The 19,862-nt window shown below is 38.9% G+C and overlaps 1 protein-coding gene across 1 annotated transcript in view; it reads left to right on the top strand.

Annotated features, from left to right (window-relative positions):
- Positions 1–19,504, top strand: part of LOC110027635 (glutathione reductase, cytosolic) — a gene marked incomplete at its 3' end in the record, with an annotated part of 102,453 nt that extends 82,949 nt beyond the window's left edge. Inside the window, 7 exon segments of the mRNA XM_020729144.1 lie at positions 126–199; positions 498–605; positions 716–780; positions 4,456–4,569; positions 11,649–11,748; positions 18,248–18,301; positions 19,416–19,504. Of these exon segments, the coding sequence (XP_020584803.1) occupies positions 126–199; positions 498–605; positions 716–780; positions 4,456–4,569; positions 11,649–11,748; positions 18,248–18,301; positions 19,416–19,504 (604 nt within the window).
- Between the last annotated feature and the right edge of the window lie 358 nt (positions 19,505–19,862).

Raw genomic sequence — 19,862 nt, 5'->3', positions numbered from 1 at the left:
TTTTTTTGCTTGTCAGGCAAGAGAGTGCTATACCTTAGAGAAGAAATTATTTTGCAATCAATTTATATAAACCCTGCATTTCTTTCTTAAAGAGCTTATACATTTTAATCTATGTGACATGTCAGGTAGGGCACCAAACACAAAAAGATTGAACTTACAAGCTGTTGGCGTTGAGTTGGATAAAACTGGAGCTATAAAGGTTCGTTTATGTTTTCCCTGTGCATCTAACTAGTAATTGTGGAAAAAAAACCAAACATTTTAACCTCAAGCCCACAGCCTTACATCAAATCCGTGAAGATAGCTAATTGGATTGAACAGGGCAGTTCTCCAACACCAATGTTTTTCAATACTTGACTTTCAAATGAACCATTGAGATCTATGAACTATTTAAGTTTTTTATGCAGAGGTTCTATATTTTTAGATCTTTTTGCTATGTGTAGGATGATTTACCAAAACATATGGATTAGCCAACTTTTGCACTGCCAATTTTCCTGCAGGTGGATGAGTATTCTCGCACTACTGTCCCTAGCATATGGGCTGTTGGAGATGTTACTAACCGGTTGAATTTGACTCCTGTGGCTTTAATGGAGGGGACTTGCTTTTCAGTATGTTCACTTCTGATAGTTTTTTATATGATTGTCTGTGAGTTATTCATTGTTAACCATTATTAATTTCGTTTTACTTTTTATTATATTTTATTTCATATCGGTTGCAGAAAACTGTATTTGGTGGGCTGCCAACCAAACCTGACCATAGGAATGTTCCTTCTGCTGTATTTTGGTAATCAAATTGTTTCTGTCCGACACAGGCTCAAAATAGTTTAATTCTCTAGTTCTTGTTTGCTCATTGCATCTTTCTTTACCATCTGAGGATATAATTTCTTTTTTTTTTCGTGGAGTATAACCCACGACTTCTTTAGCTCGGTCTTGTTGTTCTTCATGGTTGATGTTTTCGAAAATACTTGATGTTAGTCTTCTTTTTTTAAACGCCAATTGGAAGCTTTTTAGAGCAGCGTAATTTGATTTCTTAATTTGGTTTGAATTCCCTTGAAAAACTTTCACGACATTATGGAGATGTTCAATTTTCAATTTTCATGTTCTTGCTTTCAATAATGTTTTCATTGAACTATCATGAGATTTTGCTTTTTAGCACCTCAACATGCTTTTGGAGTGGCATATATACTTTTTGGTGGAGCTTGTGTGTCATGTATTTTTCTGAATTGATTTGCACACTACAATGCTTATGATTAGGGGTGTAAATTTGTTTTATGGGTCAAATTTGAGTTTGACCTGAAGTTGAACTGGCACAAATTTGCTTGACATAAACCTAACCCTTTTTATTTATCAGTCAAAATGTTTGACCTAAACCTGACTTGACTCAAACTCGCCTAACTTAAACCTAACTCAACATAACAATTTATTGTATGGATTTTACAAATTTCTGGATTAAAATGACTTAAATAACTCGAATATGATATGCCTTTGTTAACCTAATGATGTATAGCTTTCCAAAACCAGACAAGAATAACGATCAGATTCATTCCAAGTTGATTTAAATTATTTGGGTCCACCTGAGCCTGACCTAAATAATAATTGAGTTTCACTCTTTAAACCTGAACTAGACTAAATAGTAATCTTGTTAAACCAAACCTGAAATTTGTTAGTTGGGTTGTAGTTTCAAGTCATTTATTGACACCCTTGTTGGCGATTGATTCAAATAACAAATTCTACGTTTTTTTAATCATCATCCCTAGGCAGGCTCCACGATGAAGTGATTTGGTTGTTATAATAGAGAGGTTCATGATTCCTTATTGTGTTCTATTCAAGCTTGTTGTGCATGTTGAGGTCAAGAGGTTTGCATTTTTCTTCATTAGGGAACTCCCAAAGTTAGTAAGTTCATTTTTAAACTTCTTTTTGCTCTTTATCACAAGTTTTAATAGAATTTTGTGCATTATTTTGGTCTCATTTGTGGTTTGTTCGTTATTTTATCATTTTGTTGCACCCTTTTTGTCTTGAAAGTAATTTTGTTGAACAAGTTTCTTAGCTAGCAGTGCTTCCGTGCGACCCCCATGGAGGAGTATTAAAAAATATGTCAAAACTTTCATATTACATAAAAAAAGGCATGTATACGCTGTGCACTTGATAATACAACCAACACTAAGTCCCCACTATGTTAAAACAAACGTATATGTGTATTGTATATGTGTATTGCATGAAACACTTGTACGAGGGTATTCCACACCCTTCATTCTAAGAAAAATAGATAAATAAAAAAGAACAAAAGATGATTTCCTAATGTTTTAAAAAAAAAACATGTATGAGGAGAGGTGGATTTGCATAGTTCGTGCATCATTTACGGTGTTTTCACGAGGTGGCAACAAGAATTTGGAGAGAAGCAAACGGAGATTGAGAAGGTGACAGTCATGAGGTCAGCTCCCGTTTGGCTTTGATGGCACCCTGTGTACATATATATTTATAGATAAGATTTGTAGTGTTATTATAGGTTGGGTTTTATTTTGAGTTGTTTGTTCCAGCCTATCTATTGAATTCAACAATTTATGTCCTTGAAGTGGTGTTAAATCAAGAGGCTATGGTGGATTTTGGTCTGTGGTTTGAAGTGAATAATTTTATTTGGTGTGACTGTTTGAGGGGATGTAGAAGGACCCAATAGAACTAATTTAAAGGTATGTAAGTGTTGTAAGGTATATTATTGGGAAAAGAGATTTGAGCTGATTTTAGGTGCCTAATTTTATGTGGACGCTGAGAAAAGTTTATACAAGGAAATATGATGAATGTAGATGTTTTGTGATTAATTTTGGATGTGGGGGAAATGATGCAATATTTGTTAAAGTTTTTTTTATGGAGTTGAAGAAAAGGAGAGTGGCTGAATTTAGACATATTTTGTAAATCTTGCTTAAGTTGGATAAACCAGAGACGAAAGTGTTGGAACTTGAAGAGAAGCTCTAGAACATTCGAGAGATTTATATGAATATAACTAATAGAAAGAAAACACATAAATTAAAAGGATAATACTAAGGACAAAAACTCTCACCAAAGAGGTGATATCGGAACTAGCAGGAAGAACAGTGGAACACAAAAACAAATTTTTATTAATGTAGAAATAGGATTATAACACAACTCAAATAGAAAGAAAATACAATAATAAGTGAATCCCCGGGTTAGGGGGGTAAGAAGATTTCCGAAGGCGGTGGTGGTGTCGGCGGGGTGGTAGGGCAAGATGAGAAATATCGGGAGGTTGTTCAAGTAATTGTGATAGCATTTGGTTGGCAGCTAGAAACCACACTTAAATGATATGATCTCTGAACATAAGACGTAAATATATCACTCAAATTAAGACAAACATCAATAATCAATAGAGGGATTACAATAGGAGGTTTCTCGAATATATAATTATTATCCCTTAGAATAAAGATCCCTAGGCTATGACATAAAATTGTTCTTACTCAAATCAATGCAATCGTCAATAATTAGTTGACAGCTATAATAAGACGGCCCAAACTTTTAACTTGATTTGCAAGATGTTACAAATCATTATAAAAACTAATTAAAGCTGGATCAACAATCATGAGACGAAATGTTGTAGGCTTAGATGTTGGTTTGTTTGGTGGAAATGGGGCAACCACCTTCACATGAGAAAGTTTGAGAGCTTTCTTATCATGCTTGTACATATAATTGTTGTCCTGATCGTGGAATTCATGCACATAAACAAGTTGATCTAGAAGCATGCGAGTTGTATCCATGAGCATGCCATCACACAAAATTTTATCTTCATATCTTCTTGTTTGAATTGGCATTAAACATCAAATGATAACACGCAAAAAGGTACTGTTGTCCCACATAGCATGATAAGTTGCAGTATGTATGTCAATAGTTAAGTTAGAGCTAAAGATGGACTTTGTCGAAACAGGGAAGTGCATTCAAATCAATAACATTGTCAATTAAAAGCCTACACTTTTTATCCTTCCACATGCTATACAAGTGAAGAATATTATTTTTCCAATCGGCAAACCCATCACACGAAATATTTTATACTTCCTAACATAAGTTCTTTATAGGAATGGATGGGATAATAGTATAAGGCGTGCATATCAAACTTGGCATAAGAGTAGTCATCATAGCTTGCATGTCTTATTGTGGTGCTTGATACAAGGCTTATTCATTTACCATTCTATCCATTAATGTATGAAGCCTATCAATTTAATTTTGTAAAAACCATTTTTTAGATATGTAATGATTCAAATTAAGTATGTCTTTCTTGCCACCTGGGTACGCGCACAAATGTTAAGTTTTGTGCCTGTGAAACTTGCTGTAAGCTCATCCAATTAGTTGATGGGGTTCCACTTATATATATGATACATTAAGATCAGATAATCTGTCTTCTTTTAAATTTTCATATGATTCTATTTTTAAAGTATTTATCTTCTCATTTTTGCAGTATACCACCTCTTTCGGTTGTTGGTTTTAGTGAGCAGGAGGCTGTAGACCAAGGCAAGAATGATATTCTGGTCTTTACATCTACATTTAATCCAATGAAGAATACAATTTCTGGGTGAGTCTTCAACAAAATTGCTCAATTATTTTGGCTAAAATATATGTAGAGTTTAGAAATATACTATGATTGTAAGGAACAATGATAATATTAGAAATATTGTAAAAGTATTTCTTTGGAAAATAAATTTGGATTGTTTGGCATGAAGACTACTATTAAGATTGGTATATAAATTAATGCAGAAAGATGCTGGCCAAGTACTAGATCAAAGGTAATATGGAAGCCTTTCAAAAGAAATAAAAATTTTGTGCAATATAAAGTTAAGCATCTCGAGTAGCACTCTGTGGTGATGGTGGAAGGAGAATGATGCTCATAATGTTAGAACCCACTTTAGGTAGTTATGATAATGCTGATGATGATGCTGAATGATTTTGACAACAAACTGTGTGCTGCTTCATTTTTCTGTCTTGAGTGATTCCCATTCATCCTCTTTCATTTTTCTTATATCAACATTATCTCCTGTTATTATTCATATACTTGCACCTTGGATTTAAGGTTTTGATAATAGTCTTCATTTTGACGGTCTCCAACTCATCGCCCTTACCCACAACTTTAACGAAGAAAATATGGTGTTGCTCTCCTCTAATGGTTGAGTGGTGCTCCGGTTGTATCTTGCTCTTGAGATGGTGTTATCTTTTTCCCACTCCTCTGCATCTCTCCCGCTTCGCCATCGTACATTTCTTCTTGTCGAAGCCGCTCCGACAGCCACCTCTCAGTTGTCTTTCTACAATTTCTACTCTCCCAAATACTACATGTGTTATTGTTCATTTCTCTTTTTATTTTTAAAGGAGTCATCATTTTGTCCATCGTCTTATATTTTGCTTTTCTAAATAAGTCTCTTTTCCGGATCATGTGAATGATTAGGATAAGAGAGGAATCGAAAAATGGCATACGGCAAATACGACAAACAAGAGAAAAAAACGTGGAGAGTCTACTTGTGATAAATCTTGTAATGATAGGTCAAATATGTCCGCAAACAAGATCGGGTGGAAGCACCTTGAACTAATATCCACGAAAAAATACATATGTAGACTATCCACAACAAGTGATTCAGGTGTATTTGTCTGTTTTGATGTCTCGAGTGCTCCAAAGTGGACGTATTTCACTTGGTTAATTACATCTTGGGAGTTGCCCAAGAATACTCTTGATCCGAAGAATTTTTACTTACATTAGTATGGTTATTTTGCATGGGAATGTTTTGATGCTTTCAAAACTCTCGCAAAGCCACAATGCGGGGTGTGGATCTCTCATAGTCCCACATTAGTAACAGACTTATCAGCATACTGAGTCTGTGAAATAACCAAATCTTCTTGATGGGGAATCCTGATATGTTGAGGCTATAAGGGCTGAGGATAAATCGTTGTATCTCAAACAGGCGGCAGCTCATCAGTAATCAAGTCGTTAAGATGATACCAACGAAAGCAAGAGGAGCGGCAGGGCTCAAAGTGGGTAGTCAAAGAAAGCGAGAAGTAATCCCAAGAAGATAGAGGTAGTCGGGTTAGGATACCATAGACCTGTATCCCAAACTACTAGAACTTTAAGTCTATCTAGTTGTAATGATAGTCGATCCAACACGTCCGCAGATCTCCGGTCAACAATCCGTGAATTGTGTAATCCGTGGGGACCCCGGTAACCCTAAGGTCAAAAGAACGAAACTTATCATATGAGTATCAGATGAAACTCCAAAAGGCGGGACTTATATCCGCCGAAATGGCGCGGATGTCGCTGAAAAAAAGAAAAGAAGAAATGGAGGTTCAGCTACAAAGCTGAAAACGCTCATGGCAAAAGGACTTACACCACACCCATCTAGGTCGGGGGTCTTCTAATGATCTAAACGCACTAGATAGCTACCTAAGTAGAAATTTATAATGGCCAGATCAGGTTGGAAAAGTACGAGGACTTCTCGGGACATGCAAAATTTTACATTTTTTTAGAGTGATCCCTAGATATTGTGGATGCCCTAATATAAACGGTTGACAGCCCAACCCATTTAAAATCCAATTCGAAGATCATGCAGGAAAGTAAAATTAGGTTTTGAAACATCCTAACAATTTTAATCCTAAATTTTAATTTATCTTGAAAATTTTATTAGGATTTTTTAAAAATAATTTACAATTTAAAGGTCCTAAAGAACCTAAATTATAACTTTCGCAGCATCATAGATAAAACCATAAAAAAACAGGGGGAAATCTCCAAGCATGCAATTATGCAGGAAAAGCAGTAGAACAAGTCAAATAAAATTATGAAAAAGCCAGTGTTGCTGGATCGACGACATATCCTAGAAAAAAAGTGGTGGATGTATTTCGCATATACATGTTTTGTCATAATTCTATACAAAAATGAATTTAAAATTAAGGTAGAGACATGAGCAAACAATTCTTGGCCCCGGTCACGTGGTTCCTCTTTCCTGTCACCTCAGAACTCGTGCCCATATCTTATTCTAATACTCTTCCTAGGACTCTAAAATTTACATCAAGAAAAAAAAAATACTCGGCCTCCCGAAAATAATGTCAGCAATAAAGCTAAACAAGGATGTTGTGTCGTAGAGGCAGCCCACAATCTGACAAGAATGTGTCATAACTAGCATCTAAGTTCTTAGGTAAGGTCTCTGGTATGTATGACTTTGGTGGGGTCGTCACATCGGTTTCATCCTAAAGATCCAAGTGATCTAAAGAGTCACCCAGGATATATTTTTTAAAAGAATTGACCTTGCATATGGCCTAATTTACTACATGCATAATTTTAAATTTATACTGATATAATAAATAGCAAAATATATGTATATTTAATTTTAAAATAAGGGTCACTAAAAGCAGACCCGTAACCTGCAAGGTGACACGAATTAGATCCCTTGAAGCCTTAGCATGATCATACTTGTGTCAATCTTGATGTTTTAACTCGCATTACTCGTCGGGATTAACCCGGTAAGCATGCTTATTAAGGCATCACAACTAATATGGGTCACTCACCTATCAAGTTCGACTCGCTATCCATGAATGCATATAATAATAAAAGTGGTGAGGAGTGTGTTGTGGAGACAGTGACTCAGGAACGGGCGTGTCATAGAGGCAGCAACCCCGGGAATGGGTGTGTCTTGGAGACAGTGCCCTGGAAGGGTGGGTCTGTCGTGAAGGTAGTGGCCCGAGGATGGGTGTGCGTGTCGTGGAGGCAGGTACTCAAGGATGGTGTGTTGTAGAGGCAGCCCACCGAAAGGTAGACTAATTGTGGAAGCAGTAGCTCGAATGATGAGTATGTTGTGGAGCCAGTGACCCAAAATGGTGGACGTGCCATGGAAGCAGCCGCCCGAAGAAATGGGTATGTCGTGGAGGCAGTGACCCAAAAAGGTGAGTGTGTCGTGGATGCAGCGGTCCGAAAAAATGGATATGTCATGGAGACAATGACCCGAAAGGTGTCTACAATGATCCAGAGCAGTGTAGTAGGAAGTGTAGGGATGTAACTCCCGTTGGAGAGAATTACACAACGGATTGGCTCGGTTACAAGCCACCCATTTGCATGATGTATGAATGTGAGGGATAAGTCTATGAGAAACACAAATATAAGTGCAAGACATGCAAATGTACACGTCATGAAATATGCAAGATGTTATGCAAGCAAACACACTAAGATGTGATCTGTGAGTGCCCATGACACGGTGTTAAGTGACATGAGGATGTCACGAAGAAAATGTAGAATAATGTGTTGTTGGGAGGCACAAGTAGTTGTCACGAGCATATGAAGGTATATACTCAAAAATGCACAAAGGTGCAAGTGAAGAATGTATTAGTACAAAGTCATGTAATCAGTACTAATGCACATGTAAAACATACACTATGCAAGTGGAATCAGTTGTTCGACCGACTGGGTCGACTGTGACGGTCAACTCTAGGCAACGTAGCCAACGGGCTTAGTTGGGCTAAGGTTGCCGACTTGACCAAAGTGATTAGTCGACCGGGTCGGGGCGGCTAGTCAGATAAAAGTGATCTCTCGACCTGGACGGAGGCAGTCGGTCAGACTGAAGTAATCGATCGACCAGACTGGGGCGGTTGGTTGAGCGAGTCGTGCGGACGATTGAGTTGATGTGCAAGGCTAACTGGGCTGGGGCGACCGGTCAAGCAAATGTGTTATGTCGACCGGGCTGGTGTGGTCGGTCGAGGCAATGTGCAAGCACACATGCTTCACACAGCACACATATCGTGACACAATACATCATGCAATGTGAATGATCATAATCGATACAGAGCCACACATCTAACAATCTCGGTCGAGGCAATGTGCAAGCACACATGCTTCACACAAAACACATATCGTGACACAATACATCATGCAATGCGAATGATCATAATCGATAGAGAGCCACACATCTAACAATCTGACATAGACACCTAAGGTTTTCACGCGTGGATATGCGACATAGCCACCTCTGACTATAGGGAGCAAGTGTAGGGAGTTTTCCCTCTTGATTGCTCGAAAGAACGATCATTCGCCTCTTGCAAACAGACTAGCTACAAAGTTTCTCTCATTTTGTAAGTGCAATGTTTGGATACCTCCACAGAAGATCGGAAACCGCTACAAATGTGGGAATCTGGGATTCCGACCCTCAGGGTTCAGGTTAGATCCAAGGGTTCACAAAGGAATCTCTTAGATTCGCTAGGAATGTGTCCAATAAAAACTATCCTAACTTGGAGCTTTATCTAGTAAATAAACGGCCAATCAATAGGCGTATGGTCGTGTCGACTAGTGTCGGCCGGCCAGCTTGCCTAGCGTGGGTGAAGGAACCCGCGACGACACCACAAAATTGGTTAATCAAAAGGTGTTTGATCAGGTTTGTCGGTATCGTTTGGCCAATAAGATCATCTGATAACGGGCGATCGATTGAACCAGCCGATATCGGGCAGCCGATCATACCCGCCTCTTGTGGGCAACCAAACCCACAAGCACCTAGCAAACTATACTCCTAGGATTAGCTAAGAAAGTAAACACAAGGGTTTTAAAGAATCTCACCAAAGCGAAGGTTTTGGATGTGTTTCTTCTAGTAGGATGAAGCTCTCTTAACAGTAGGAGAGAAGACGAAATTCCAGCAAGGCTCCAGCGAGGTCCGCCCCACTACTTCTTCAAAGAACGAAGAAGCTCACCTTTAAAAGGAGAGACCGACGAGATTTCGGCGAAGTTCCAACAAAGCTTCGGTGATCCTTCCTTGAGGTAAGATGAAGCTCTCCTTTGGTGTAGGAGAGCAGGCACCTTTCTCCCTTGCTAGCCAAGCTCTTCGTCACAAAACTCTCCTCACGCACTCAAATGAAGTGATGGAAGAAGCGGAAGAAAATGAACGAAGAAGGAGAAGGGGACCAACTCCTTAACTCTCTTCTTAAGAAACATGAAGAGTCTTCCTCAAATCTCTTTGCTCCAAGAGATTCTCTCCAAGACATCTCCAAAATCTCCAAGAGGAAGATGAAGCTCTCTCTTGTACTCTCCCAAGCTCTTCTAACCAACCCAAAACTTAAATGAGGAGATAGGTGATATAAGGAAGAGAGGAAGCTTAAACCGCCTCCTTATGCAAAATCCCCAAAGTGCCCCCTCAATCAAGCCAAAAATGGCTAATGAAGAGCACATAGGACATGCTAAAAAGGGGATAATCCCTTAGTTTTTTACAAGCCCAAGAAGATTTCCACGAGTCCAAGAAAAACCTGAAATATTGGCTCCAGGTCGCACGCTTCCTAAGGGGCCACCATGCCAAATTTCGAAATATGGGCCGGTCGGCTTGGTCACACCATCCCACGACGTAATTACGCTGTGGGCGGTCATGCCGCCTTCGGCTGCGGTCACGTCAAAGGTGGCTTCGAGTGGTTTGGAGGAAAGTCCGGCGTGGTCTCGTCGTCCCACGGCGTAATTACGTTGTGGGCTTTGTATTGCGACATGGTTTGACCATGCTGAAGGCAGCCCCCTCAACCTTTATGGGGAGGGGGTTGGCGTGGCTACGCCCAATCTGGGAGTGGCCATGCCAGATCCTTAAGGTCATTTTTTTCTTACATTTTTTTTGCTCCAGAGGCACGCTAATCGTTCCACTTGGCACAAAAAAGCTCTTAATGACTGGATCGGACCACACAAGCCTCCGAATGATCATTCAACTCGCCCTAGAATTGGGAACCATCACGGATCAATGGTAGTTGTTGTCGAGCACGATCAGGACCTGGTAAATCTTAGTCCGGAGACGGAGTGCATCTAGTAATGCCCCAACTGACAACTTGAGCTATGGGAGGGCTCACGTGAGCGCCCACAACATCACAAGGAAGCTCACGTGAGCGCCGCACGCTCCCACAACATCACAAGGGTATCGGGTATTTGTGACATCAAAAATCGATGCCAGCAGCCTGCTCACTACTAAAAGCTCAGAATCATTCCTTTGGTCTGTCCCAACCTCCTGCAACCTTCCCTTCAGCTTCTCCCAGCCTTCTGCCTCGCTACCGCAGCTTCGTAAGCCCCTCGCCTTGCTGTCCACTATTGTTCCACTATTGTCCCAGCCACCGCAACATTCCTTCCACCTTCTCCCAACCTTTCACCTCGCTGTCGCAGCCCCGTTAAGCCCCTCACCTTGCTTTCAACTACTGTTCCAGCCACATGAACTGCATTCCTACAGCCTCGCTGCTATTCCAGCACATCCTTGGCACTGCCATGGCCTTTTCAGCCTCCCAAGGCCATTTTCCGTGCCTCCTTGCTACTGTCCCAGCCTCCGGAACCACCTCCCTGCATCCTAACTTGATGAAAGGGGAGAAGAGGGATGGAAGTTTCAGGTGTCTAACTCTGAAATAACACGATGACCCTCTTGACGTACAGATGAATATTTTTGTGGGAGGTTGGAGATATAGAATCCACTTCATCATCATTAGTGTTATCCCAACTATTTTGGGTTGGTTTATGCAAATAAATATTTGTAAGTGCCATGGGACTATCTATTAATGGAATTTTTTGCTCATAGCAGATAAAAATTGTGTTTGTGAAGCAAGTCCAAAACAATATTTTTTGCATCTTTCATTTTTTCTGTTTATTTTTTCCTTCGTTTAGCTTCTATTCTTCATGTTTTGTAGAAGGCAAGAAAAAACTGTTATGAAGCTTATTGTTGATTTGGAGACTGATATAGTACTTGGGGCATCAATGTGCGGTCCAGATGCACCAGAGATTTTGCAGGTATTTTCTTACTTCTTCATTTATTCCTATGGATTGATCATGCATTTTGGAGTCTATGAAGTTGATATTTTGTCCTTGAGGTTTGGATTCAATTGATTTCTTTCATTCATTTTCTGCAATATTAATTTGGATCAAGTATTTGATTCTAACTCATCCCTTCTACATTTTTTGGGTGTTGCCAAGAAAAGCCCTGTAAGTAATGAATGTTGATTTTGTGGACATTATTTCTCCTAATATTTTCATGAGGATTAAGAGCATGCTAAATCTAAACACTTGTACATTATACTAAACCTGTGTGGCTGCATGGTTAACTCCGATGTTTTGCGAATGTAATTAAAAGTTGGGTTCATCATTTTTTTGTTATAATTTGTCATTTAATGCAATTGCATGTGTGATTTAATTTCTTTCCGTTGCATCTTTTGATTTTACAAGTCAATCGAAGCCAATTTAAATTTTTTGTCCCGAGGAACTTAGTTGTACTAAAAAATTCGCTCGACTGTTTGAAGCCCCTCGATAAACTCATCCAAATCTATTTGACCATGGAAATCCTATAAATTCATCTTTATTCCAAGATCCTGGTTTCTCCTCTGATACGCCATGTTGAATCGTCGAGATAGTTCTTTTTCATTACTAGAACTAATGGAAGAGTTCACTTCCTCTTAATCTGAGGAGTCACCATTGTTGTTATGGGTGGCCTCACCGGATTGTCTACTCTCAAAAACACCAAGCTTTTGTTGTATTTTGAGGACTTTTCGCTGCACATTCTCCATAATAAACTCTTGGAAATATTTTTGCGAACTTCTCCTAGACAGCATGTTGTCATTTTCTCATAATCCGGTTTCTAACAGATGTAGGATTGCAAATCACGATTGGTTGGGGGCTTAGGTTTTGGTGTAACTCTTAGGGTGGGTTTTTAGTGTAGATAGGAAAAATTTTGAAAATATGGGTTTAGTTCTAAGAATTGTGATGGGAATGTTTTAGGTATGGTAATATATTTTTTTAATTTTGGATTGTGACAAGAAAGATAAAATCCTAAAAGAAATATAGGATTTGTCGGGCTCTGTTACTAGATTCCATTTTATGGCTTCTAAAATGTGTTTAGGAAGCGAGTTTTGTAGAGAGGTGGTTGTAGAATTGCAAGGGGAAGGTAATAGGCGAGTTCAAGGGCATTTGGAAGAGGATAAGTGTAGTTAGGCAGTTGTGTTGGCTAAAAACAACAAAAGCCTCCTAAATGATAAGGTACGAAGGTTGAGAAGGATCTACCACATGTTCATTAACATAATACAGACACGCCACTTTCAAAAGGACATGGTGCAACACCCCGAATAGCATAAAACAGAAAACAATGTCTCCAAAACAATAACAAATATTGAGTCTCAGAATGGAAAGAAAAATAGAAGAAATTTTTTAAAAAATAGAAAATAATAAATAAAAAAGAAGTCGTGGGTCAGTGTTCCTATGAAATTGGGATCTACCTGTCGTAGAATCCGCATTCACGGGATTCCGTGGAAATGGTATCCCGACATATGCTCATGCGTCAGGGGATTATAGCTTTTAATTGCTTATTATAGGCATCTTGAAATGAATGAAAATTGCAAGGCCAATAAAGGTCGTCTTGAGAGTCAACTTATGCACGTGGAGTTCCTTCTTTATGTTCTCTCGAAGTTGTGTGCTCTGAGTATTCCCTTCTCTTATGTAAGAGAGAGAGAGAGAGAGCTTTTCAAAATGAAGTCCTCTTTTCTTGCATATATTCTCTCTCTCTCTCTCTCTCTCTCTCTCTCTATATATATATATATATATATACATATATATATATATATTTGAAAACCCAAAGGCTGATATATTAAATAAAAAGTAGGGCACAGATAGATTTTGTGGGAGATCCCAAAAATGTCACCCAGCCCACACAAAAACCATCATATCAAATCGTTTCAAAAAAGAGAAAATACAACAAATACATAAGAGATCTAAAAAATAAAAAACCAAAAAATGCCAAAATAGGAGTATCAGGTAGCTGCAGAGCGACCCAATTTTGTCTTGCCTTTGCCTCTAGTTCTAGGGAAGGAGCCAGCTAAAAAATTGGTCAGATGAGTGTCATTGCCGGTAGTAACCAATGTATCATCCAATAGATTCCCTAGCTCGAGTCATCCTCCGTTCTTCTTGTTCCTCCTCGTGTAGACCTGTCATTCCTCATCCGAGGATTCGCTTACATGATCAGCAGAATGGTCTGAAGTGTGGAGAATATGTGTAGGTTGTTGAACATTAGAGACAACTACTTGTTGTACCAGTTCATCTTCTTTCGGGTCGAAAGAGCACTCTCGTGTGTCTTGGCATGTAAGTGAGACTTCTTCAATAACAGTAAGTGGTTTCAACACATTTTGATCTTTACCTGTAGTAAGATGTTCTTCATCTGAAACTGCGATGTTGAAAAGATGATCGGATTGCACCTTCTCAGCAAGGATGGTAGATGACTGATCTTTAGCTATATTCGGCCTTAGATGAGAATGCAAGCGATAACAAATATTAGAACTGTGGCCAAACATATTACAATGAGAGCAATGAGGAGAATGTGGTTCTATTTCCACAATATTTGAACTGTGGCCAAACATACTACAATGTGAGTAATAAGGAGACATACCCGTTGTGAATAGTGTCAATCCATATCTCATCCAGAGTTAGTTGAGTGATATTTCTCTCAACTAACACACAAGCCACAGAGAGTTTTGTGACACCAAGCGTAGGACTATCCACCTTCAGAGGCTTACCGTAAGCAGTTGCTAAAGAGTAGAGGATTTTCATGTTGAACAGATGTAATTTTAACCCAAAAAACTTTTATCCAAACTGGAATGATAGGGGACTCCGCTTTTGGATCAAAACTCGCCACCCACCCCGACAGTCCAATTCAGAATTTTCATAAAACGATTGTCGATTTTGATAGCTTTTTGAGAGAAAATGCGAGTGTAATCTGCATCGTGAGATAGTTGAATAAATATATGTCGACCGTCAAGTAGGCCAATGTTCCAACTGTCCAATAGTTTCATAGCATCAAACTCCTTCCTAATGATCTCCAATTTTGGGTTACTATAAAGGAATTTCCCCACAAGAGCAAAACGTCAAAAGAACGCGAGTGTACCTGTTTCATCCTCTGTGAGAATAAGTGCAAGCTTCCCTTTTTTTCTAAGTTTTTTAATAAAAGTGTGATCACCTCCACCTTCAAGAGTCTCTTGGAACGATTGTGGAACATCGCAGGACTCACTGATAGCAAAACCAGACTCTGAATCTGGAGGAGAGGCACGAGCAGAAATAGACAAGTCGCCGACAAGGGCATTTGCATAGGAACGGAAAATCGAGGACATCTCCCTGACAAGATGATCACGGTCAGAAGTGAAACAGTTTGGCGGGTTGCAAAGAAGCGAGCATACTTCGGGCTCGGTTCGTCTGGAGAGAGCGAGGAGACAGCCACAAAAAGAAATGTCGTTGGCTACGGGAGACGACTGCGAGAGATAGCGTCGTTGTCAATGGAATCAGACGACGATGAAGGAGACAGCCACAAAAAGAAATGTCGTTGGCTACGAGAGACGACTGCGAGAGATAGCGCCGTTGTCAATGGAATCAGACGACGATGGCAGTAGCGATCCTCGTCGACTATGGAGACGAGTAGGAGCACTCGACTTCAATAGGAGAGACAGGGAGCTGCAGCTACATGAACGTCGTCGTGGGAGACGCCGAAGAGAAGCGAAGAAGCCGATAGAATCACTGCCGGGAATCGCCATAGGGAGAAACCCTAGCAGAACGTGTCGCTGCCGCTGCCGCTGTCGACGCCATCTTATATATATATATATATATATAGCCCAAGAGCTAATATATTAAAGAGCAAAGGATATAGATAGGTTGTATGAGTGGACCCAAAAGTAGGCACCCAACCCACGTGGTATAACACAAAAAAACTCCAAGAAAGATAGGGTACATATAAAAAACCCAAACCACCAGAGCTAGGGACGACCTAATTTAGTCCTGTCTTTGTCTCTAGTTCTCAGAAGGGAGCCGACTAACAAATTGGTGAGGTTCTTACTATTACCCAAAGTAACCAAAATATCATCAATTAGATTCCTGAGCTCAAGTAGATTTTCATTCTTCTTCTTCCTCCTGGGAGTGTAAACCTGTCGTTCCTCATCCGAAGATTGATCATTCAGATGAGGAGGTAGAGTTGTAGCAGAAGGATTACCAACCGTCGTACCCACAATAAGTTCTAGTACATGTGAAGTATGAGTTGTCGTCCCTACACCGGATAATTTTTGAAGATGGCAAGGTTCTCCTGATATTCAGTCTGAAATCCTTCAGTATTGTTTGCAGAGCCATCCAACATCACATCAATCGCAGAAATAATAACAGTATCGTCAAGGGGGGTCCTCAGGAGCAATTAATTCCTTCCCAAGTGGAGCAGATATGTCCAGAGCAGTGGAGTTAGACCCCTCCTTATTCACTTGAACTTTAGATTTCAAATTAGGATGGAGCTTGTGGCATTTATCAAGGGTATTCCCAAACATCTTATAATGGGTACAATAAGAAGGTCTGGGTTTCATGATGATATGTTGTCAATATTCATTATGAGTTGTGCCAGCCAGACTTCAGTAATATCAAATAAAGTAATATCTCTTTCCACAAGTATTCTAGGACAGAAGGTCTGGTTAGATTGAAAGTGGGTATATCTAGCTTCATAGGGTCCCCAAGTATGACCCCAAAAGAGAGTATAGAACCTGATGATTAAAATAATGCAGCTTAAGACCTGGTAGACTAAACCATACCGGTACAGAGAGTTTCATGATTTGGGTCAAAATCAGGAGATCATTTGAGTAATTTCATTAACTTGCTTGCAATATTAAGATATTTTTTTAGAGAAAATTCGGGTTTAGTTTTCAGGCACCATTAATTGAATCAATGCATGTCTCTCATCCACGAGTCTCACTTTCTGTTTGAGATCATCAACTCTCTTTCTGATAACTTTCATAGGTGGGTGGTGCTCCAACTGAAATTTTCCAATAAGAGCGAACTTGAATTTCTCAGTCAGGGTTGAAATTTCTTAGTCAAAGAAAAATAGTTATTTTCCTACATTTTCTACTTGTCTTCTTAACAAAAGGGCAATCACATATACCATCACGATAATTCTTATAATGTAAGGGAAAGACAACCGCCGACTCCACCTTAGGATTACCCACCATGTGGGAAAATGATGTTTTGTCAGGTTCAACTAAAGGAGGGAGCGCCATCAGAGCAGGGACCTGCTAGAAGATCCCGATATAAAGTTGTCGGCGCCTCCTACTGCAAAGTCCTGAAAACTTGGAAACAGGGAGAGGCGAACGTGCTATATGCAGCTGTCGACGTCGAAACAACCAAAACAGAATGGCGCAGACACGAATGTGCGAAGCTGTCGGCGTCAAAATCGAAACAGCGAGACGCAGAATGACGCACACGCAAGCCGTTGTTGGCATCGAAGTTGACGAAACGCAGTAACGACGCGAGCCGACGACGATGGAGAAGACACAACAAGGAGAAAACGACGCAGGAGAAAGACGCCGGGAGGATTTGATGTGAATCGCCGTAACAGTTGCTAGGGTTCGCCATGAGTTAGCAGAGCCGATAGCGGGAAAAGACGACACCATTGATATTATTATGAGAGAGAAAGAGGATATAAAAAATTAAATTTTTAAAGAGCCTCGTTTTAAAATGAAGCTAAAGTGTTGTTGTTGGGCCCCGAGCCACGGATGCAAAAAGTGGAGTGTTGTGTTAGGTAGTTAACAACCATTGTAAAATTTTATCGATAATTATCATATGAATTTCTTAAATCATTGTATAAATGTTAGAGTGTCCGCTGGAAACGACATATTGTGTTACCCGAATAAAATGAAAAATATTCAAGGTCCACTGTACTAACGCTTGGGTGTAGCGTTAAGTAAGAGTTTCACTTTATGGAGGAATGAGAGCTAAAAAATTAGTCCATGAAACTAATATTATGATAAGATCTTTGAATAATGGTAAAGTAACTCTTAGAATTAAATGTAAATATGACACTCAAATAGGATACAATGAAGTAAAATGACTCATATAGCCGAGTGGGATAAAAGCTTCTTCTTCTTGTTGCTGTTCTCGTCATTTTAAAATGAAGGTCTCTTTTTTTTTACTTTTGGGATTAATAAATTTATTTCCCCTTCCGTTGATATATAATTTTTTCGCCTTTGGAATATAAGTTTCCATGCATTTAAATCGAACTACATGGTTTTGTGATCTTTGGCACCATATTTGAAATTTTTGTATATTCTTGTACACGAGGGGGTATGCATGTCGTTTATTTTTTTTCCCAGCATTATGTTTTATTATTTGTGAATGACAAAAAGCTCATTTATGCGTTAAATGTTATCATATTCCTTTTCCTTTTTATTTGCCTCAAATTATTTTATTCCGGTATTTGCATTCCTTAACATATTTTAATTTCTAACTTCAGGGTATAGCTGTTGCTGTCAAAGCTGGAGCCACTAAAGCACAATTCGATAGCACTGTGAGCTACTTTTCCTCCTTACCTATTGCTAAATATTTTTAGGAAAATTTTCATATAAACCACACAATTCTTATGTATTTACATATCTAACACCTAAGGTTTGATTTTTACATTTATAACACTTTGGTGTTCTATACCTATATGCATGTAAAGGTGTATTTCATTTTTAAAAATGTAGTAATAGTGGTGTTTTTTTTTGTAATGTCTAAGATTTGAGTGATATGTATGTAAATATCAAATTTTAGGCGTTAGATATGTATGCATATAAAAATTGTGTGGTATGTATGTAAATGCTCCATATTTTGTTAGATCAGGATAGTTTTTAACTCACCTTATCCTCGGTCCTCTCCCATCTGTTGAACTTTATACTTGCACTAATCATGCCACTTTAAATTCCTTCCTGGTATGATCAGTGGCATGGCCGATGATATCAAGGATGCTATTATTGCATGCATACTCCATCTGTTGAACTTTATACTTGCACTAATCATGCCGCTTTAAATTCCTTCATGGTATGATCAGTGGCATGGCCGATGACATCAAGGATGCTATTATTGCATGCATGCCGCACAATTCTTATGTAGTTGCATACCTAACACCTAAAACTTGATATTTACATTTATAACACCTTGTTTTCAGAGACTTGTGCATGAAAATATGCATTTCACTTTTAAAAAGATAATGATGTGATGTTTTTTTATATAATGTTAAATATTTAAGCGGTATGCGCGTAATAATAAAGAATGTTTTAAGTTTTAGTTATATTACATAGATATTGTGTGGTATGTAAATTGCTGGTAAAATCTTTCTGCTCAATGTTCTCACATCACATAAACCTTCAAAAGGAGAAAAAATTGCGTCCGGCCAACCACTAGCCACCACATCGCCACACACCTTATCGGCGGGCGACATGACGGTCTGTGGTTGGTCATCCAGACGTCTAAGTTGTAGACCTCCGGACGCAATAATTTTTCCTTCAAAAGGCAATTCTTCATTTTAACGTCTAAGTTGTAGACCTCCGGACGCAATAATTTTTCCTTCAAAAGGCAATTCTTCATTTTAATGACTAAATTTTTTATGGATTGTATTCATTATCGTTGCCATACTGCTGCAGGTCGGTATCCATCCTTCTGCTGCTGAGGAGTTTGTTACAATGAGGACTTTGACTCGTCGTGTTGCTCCTGGGAAGCCTAAAACGAACTTGTATATATTTAATTGTTGCAAAAACTTGTAATTTGAATCTAACATCACCTATTCACCGGAAACATTGGAAGGGTAAAAATGCAAATTGCGACTATTATATGTGTTATTATTTAACTTCTCTTATTTATGGGTCTAATTTTCAGCTGTATTATTGTTTTTACAGATCAAAATAGTCCCTGATTATTTATATGCAGTTGTTTTAGTCACAGAATTTATAAAAATGTCAAAATAATCCCTGGATTCCTTAAATTGTCATTGAAATAGTCTTTATTTTAAATTGTTGGGAACTATTTTGACATTTCTATAAATTATGGGACTGAAATAGCCTCATGTAAATAGTTAGAAGATTATTTTGGCA

This window comes from Phalaenopsis equestris, unplaced genomic scaffold, assembly GCF_001263595.1.
Source record: "Phalaenopsis equestris unplaced genomic scaffold, ASM126359v1 Scaffold000434, whole genome shotgun sequence".
In the NCBI taxonomy this organism is placed as follows: Eukaryota; Viridiplantae; Streptophyta; class Magnoliopsida; order Asparagales; family Orchidaceae; genus Phalaenopsis; species Phalaenopsis equestris.
The sequence above is the reverse complement of the archived record's forward strand: the minus strand, read 5'-3'. Positions and strand labels throughout refer to the sequence as shown.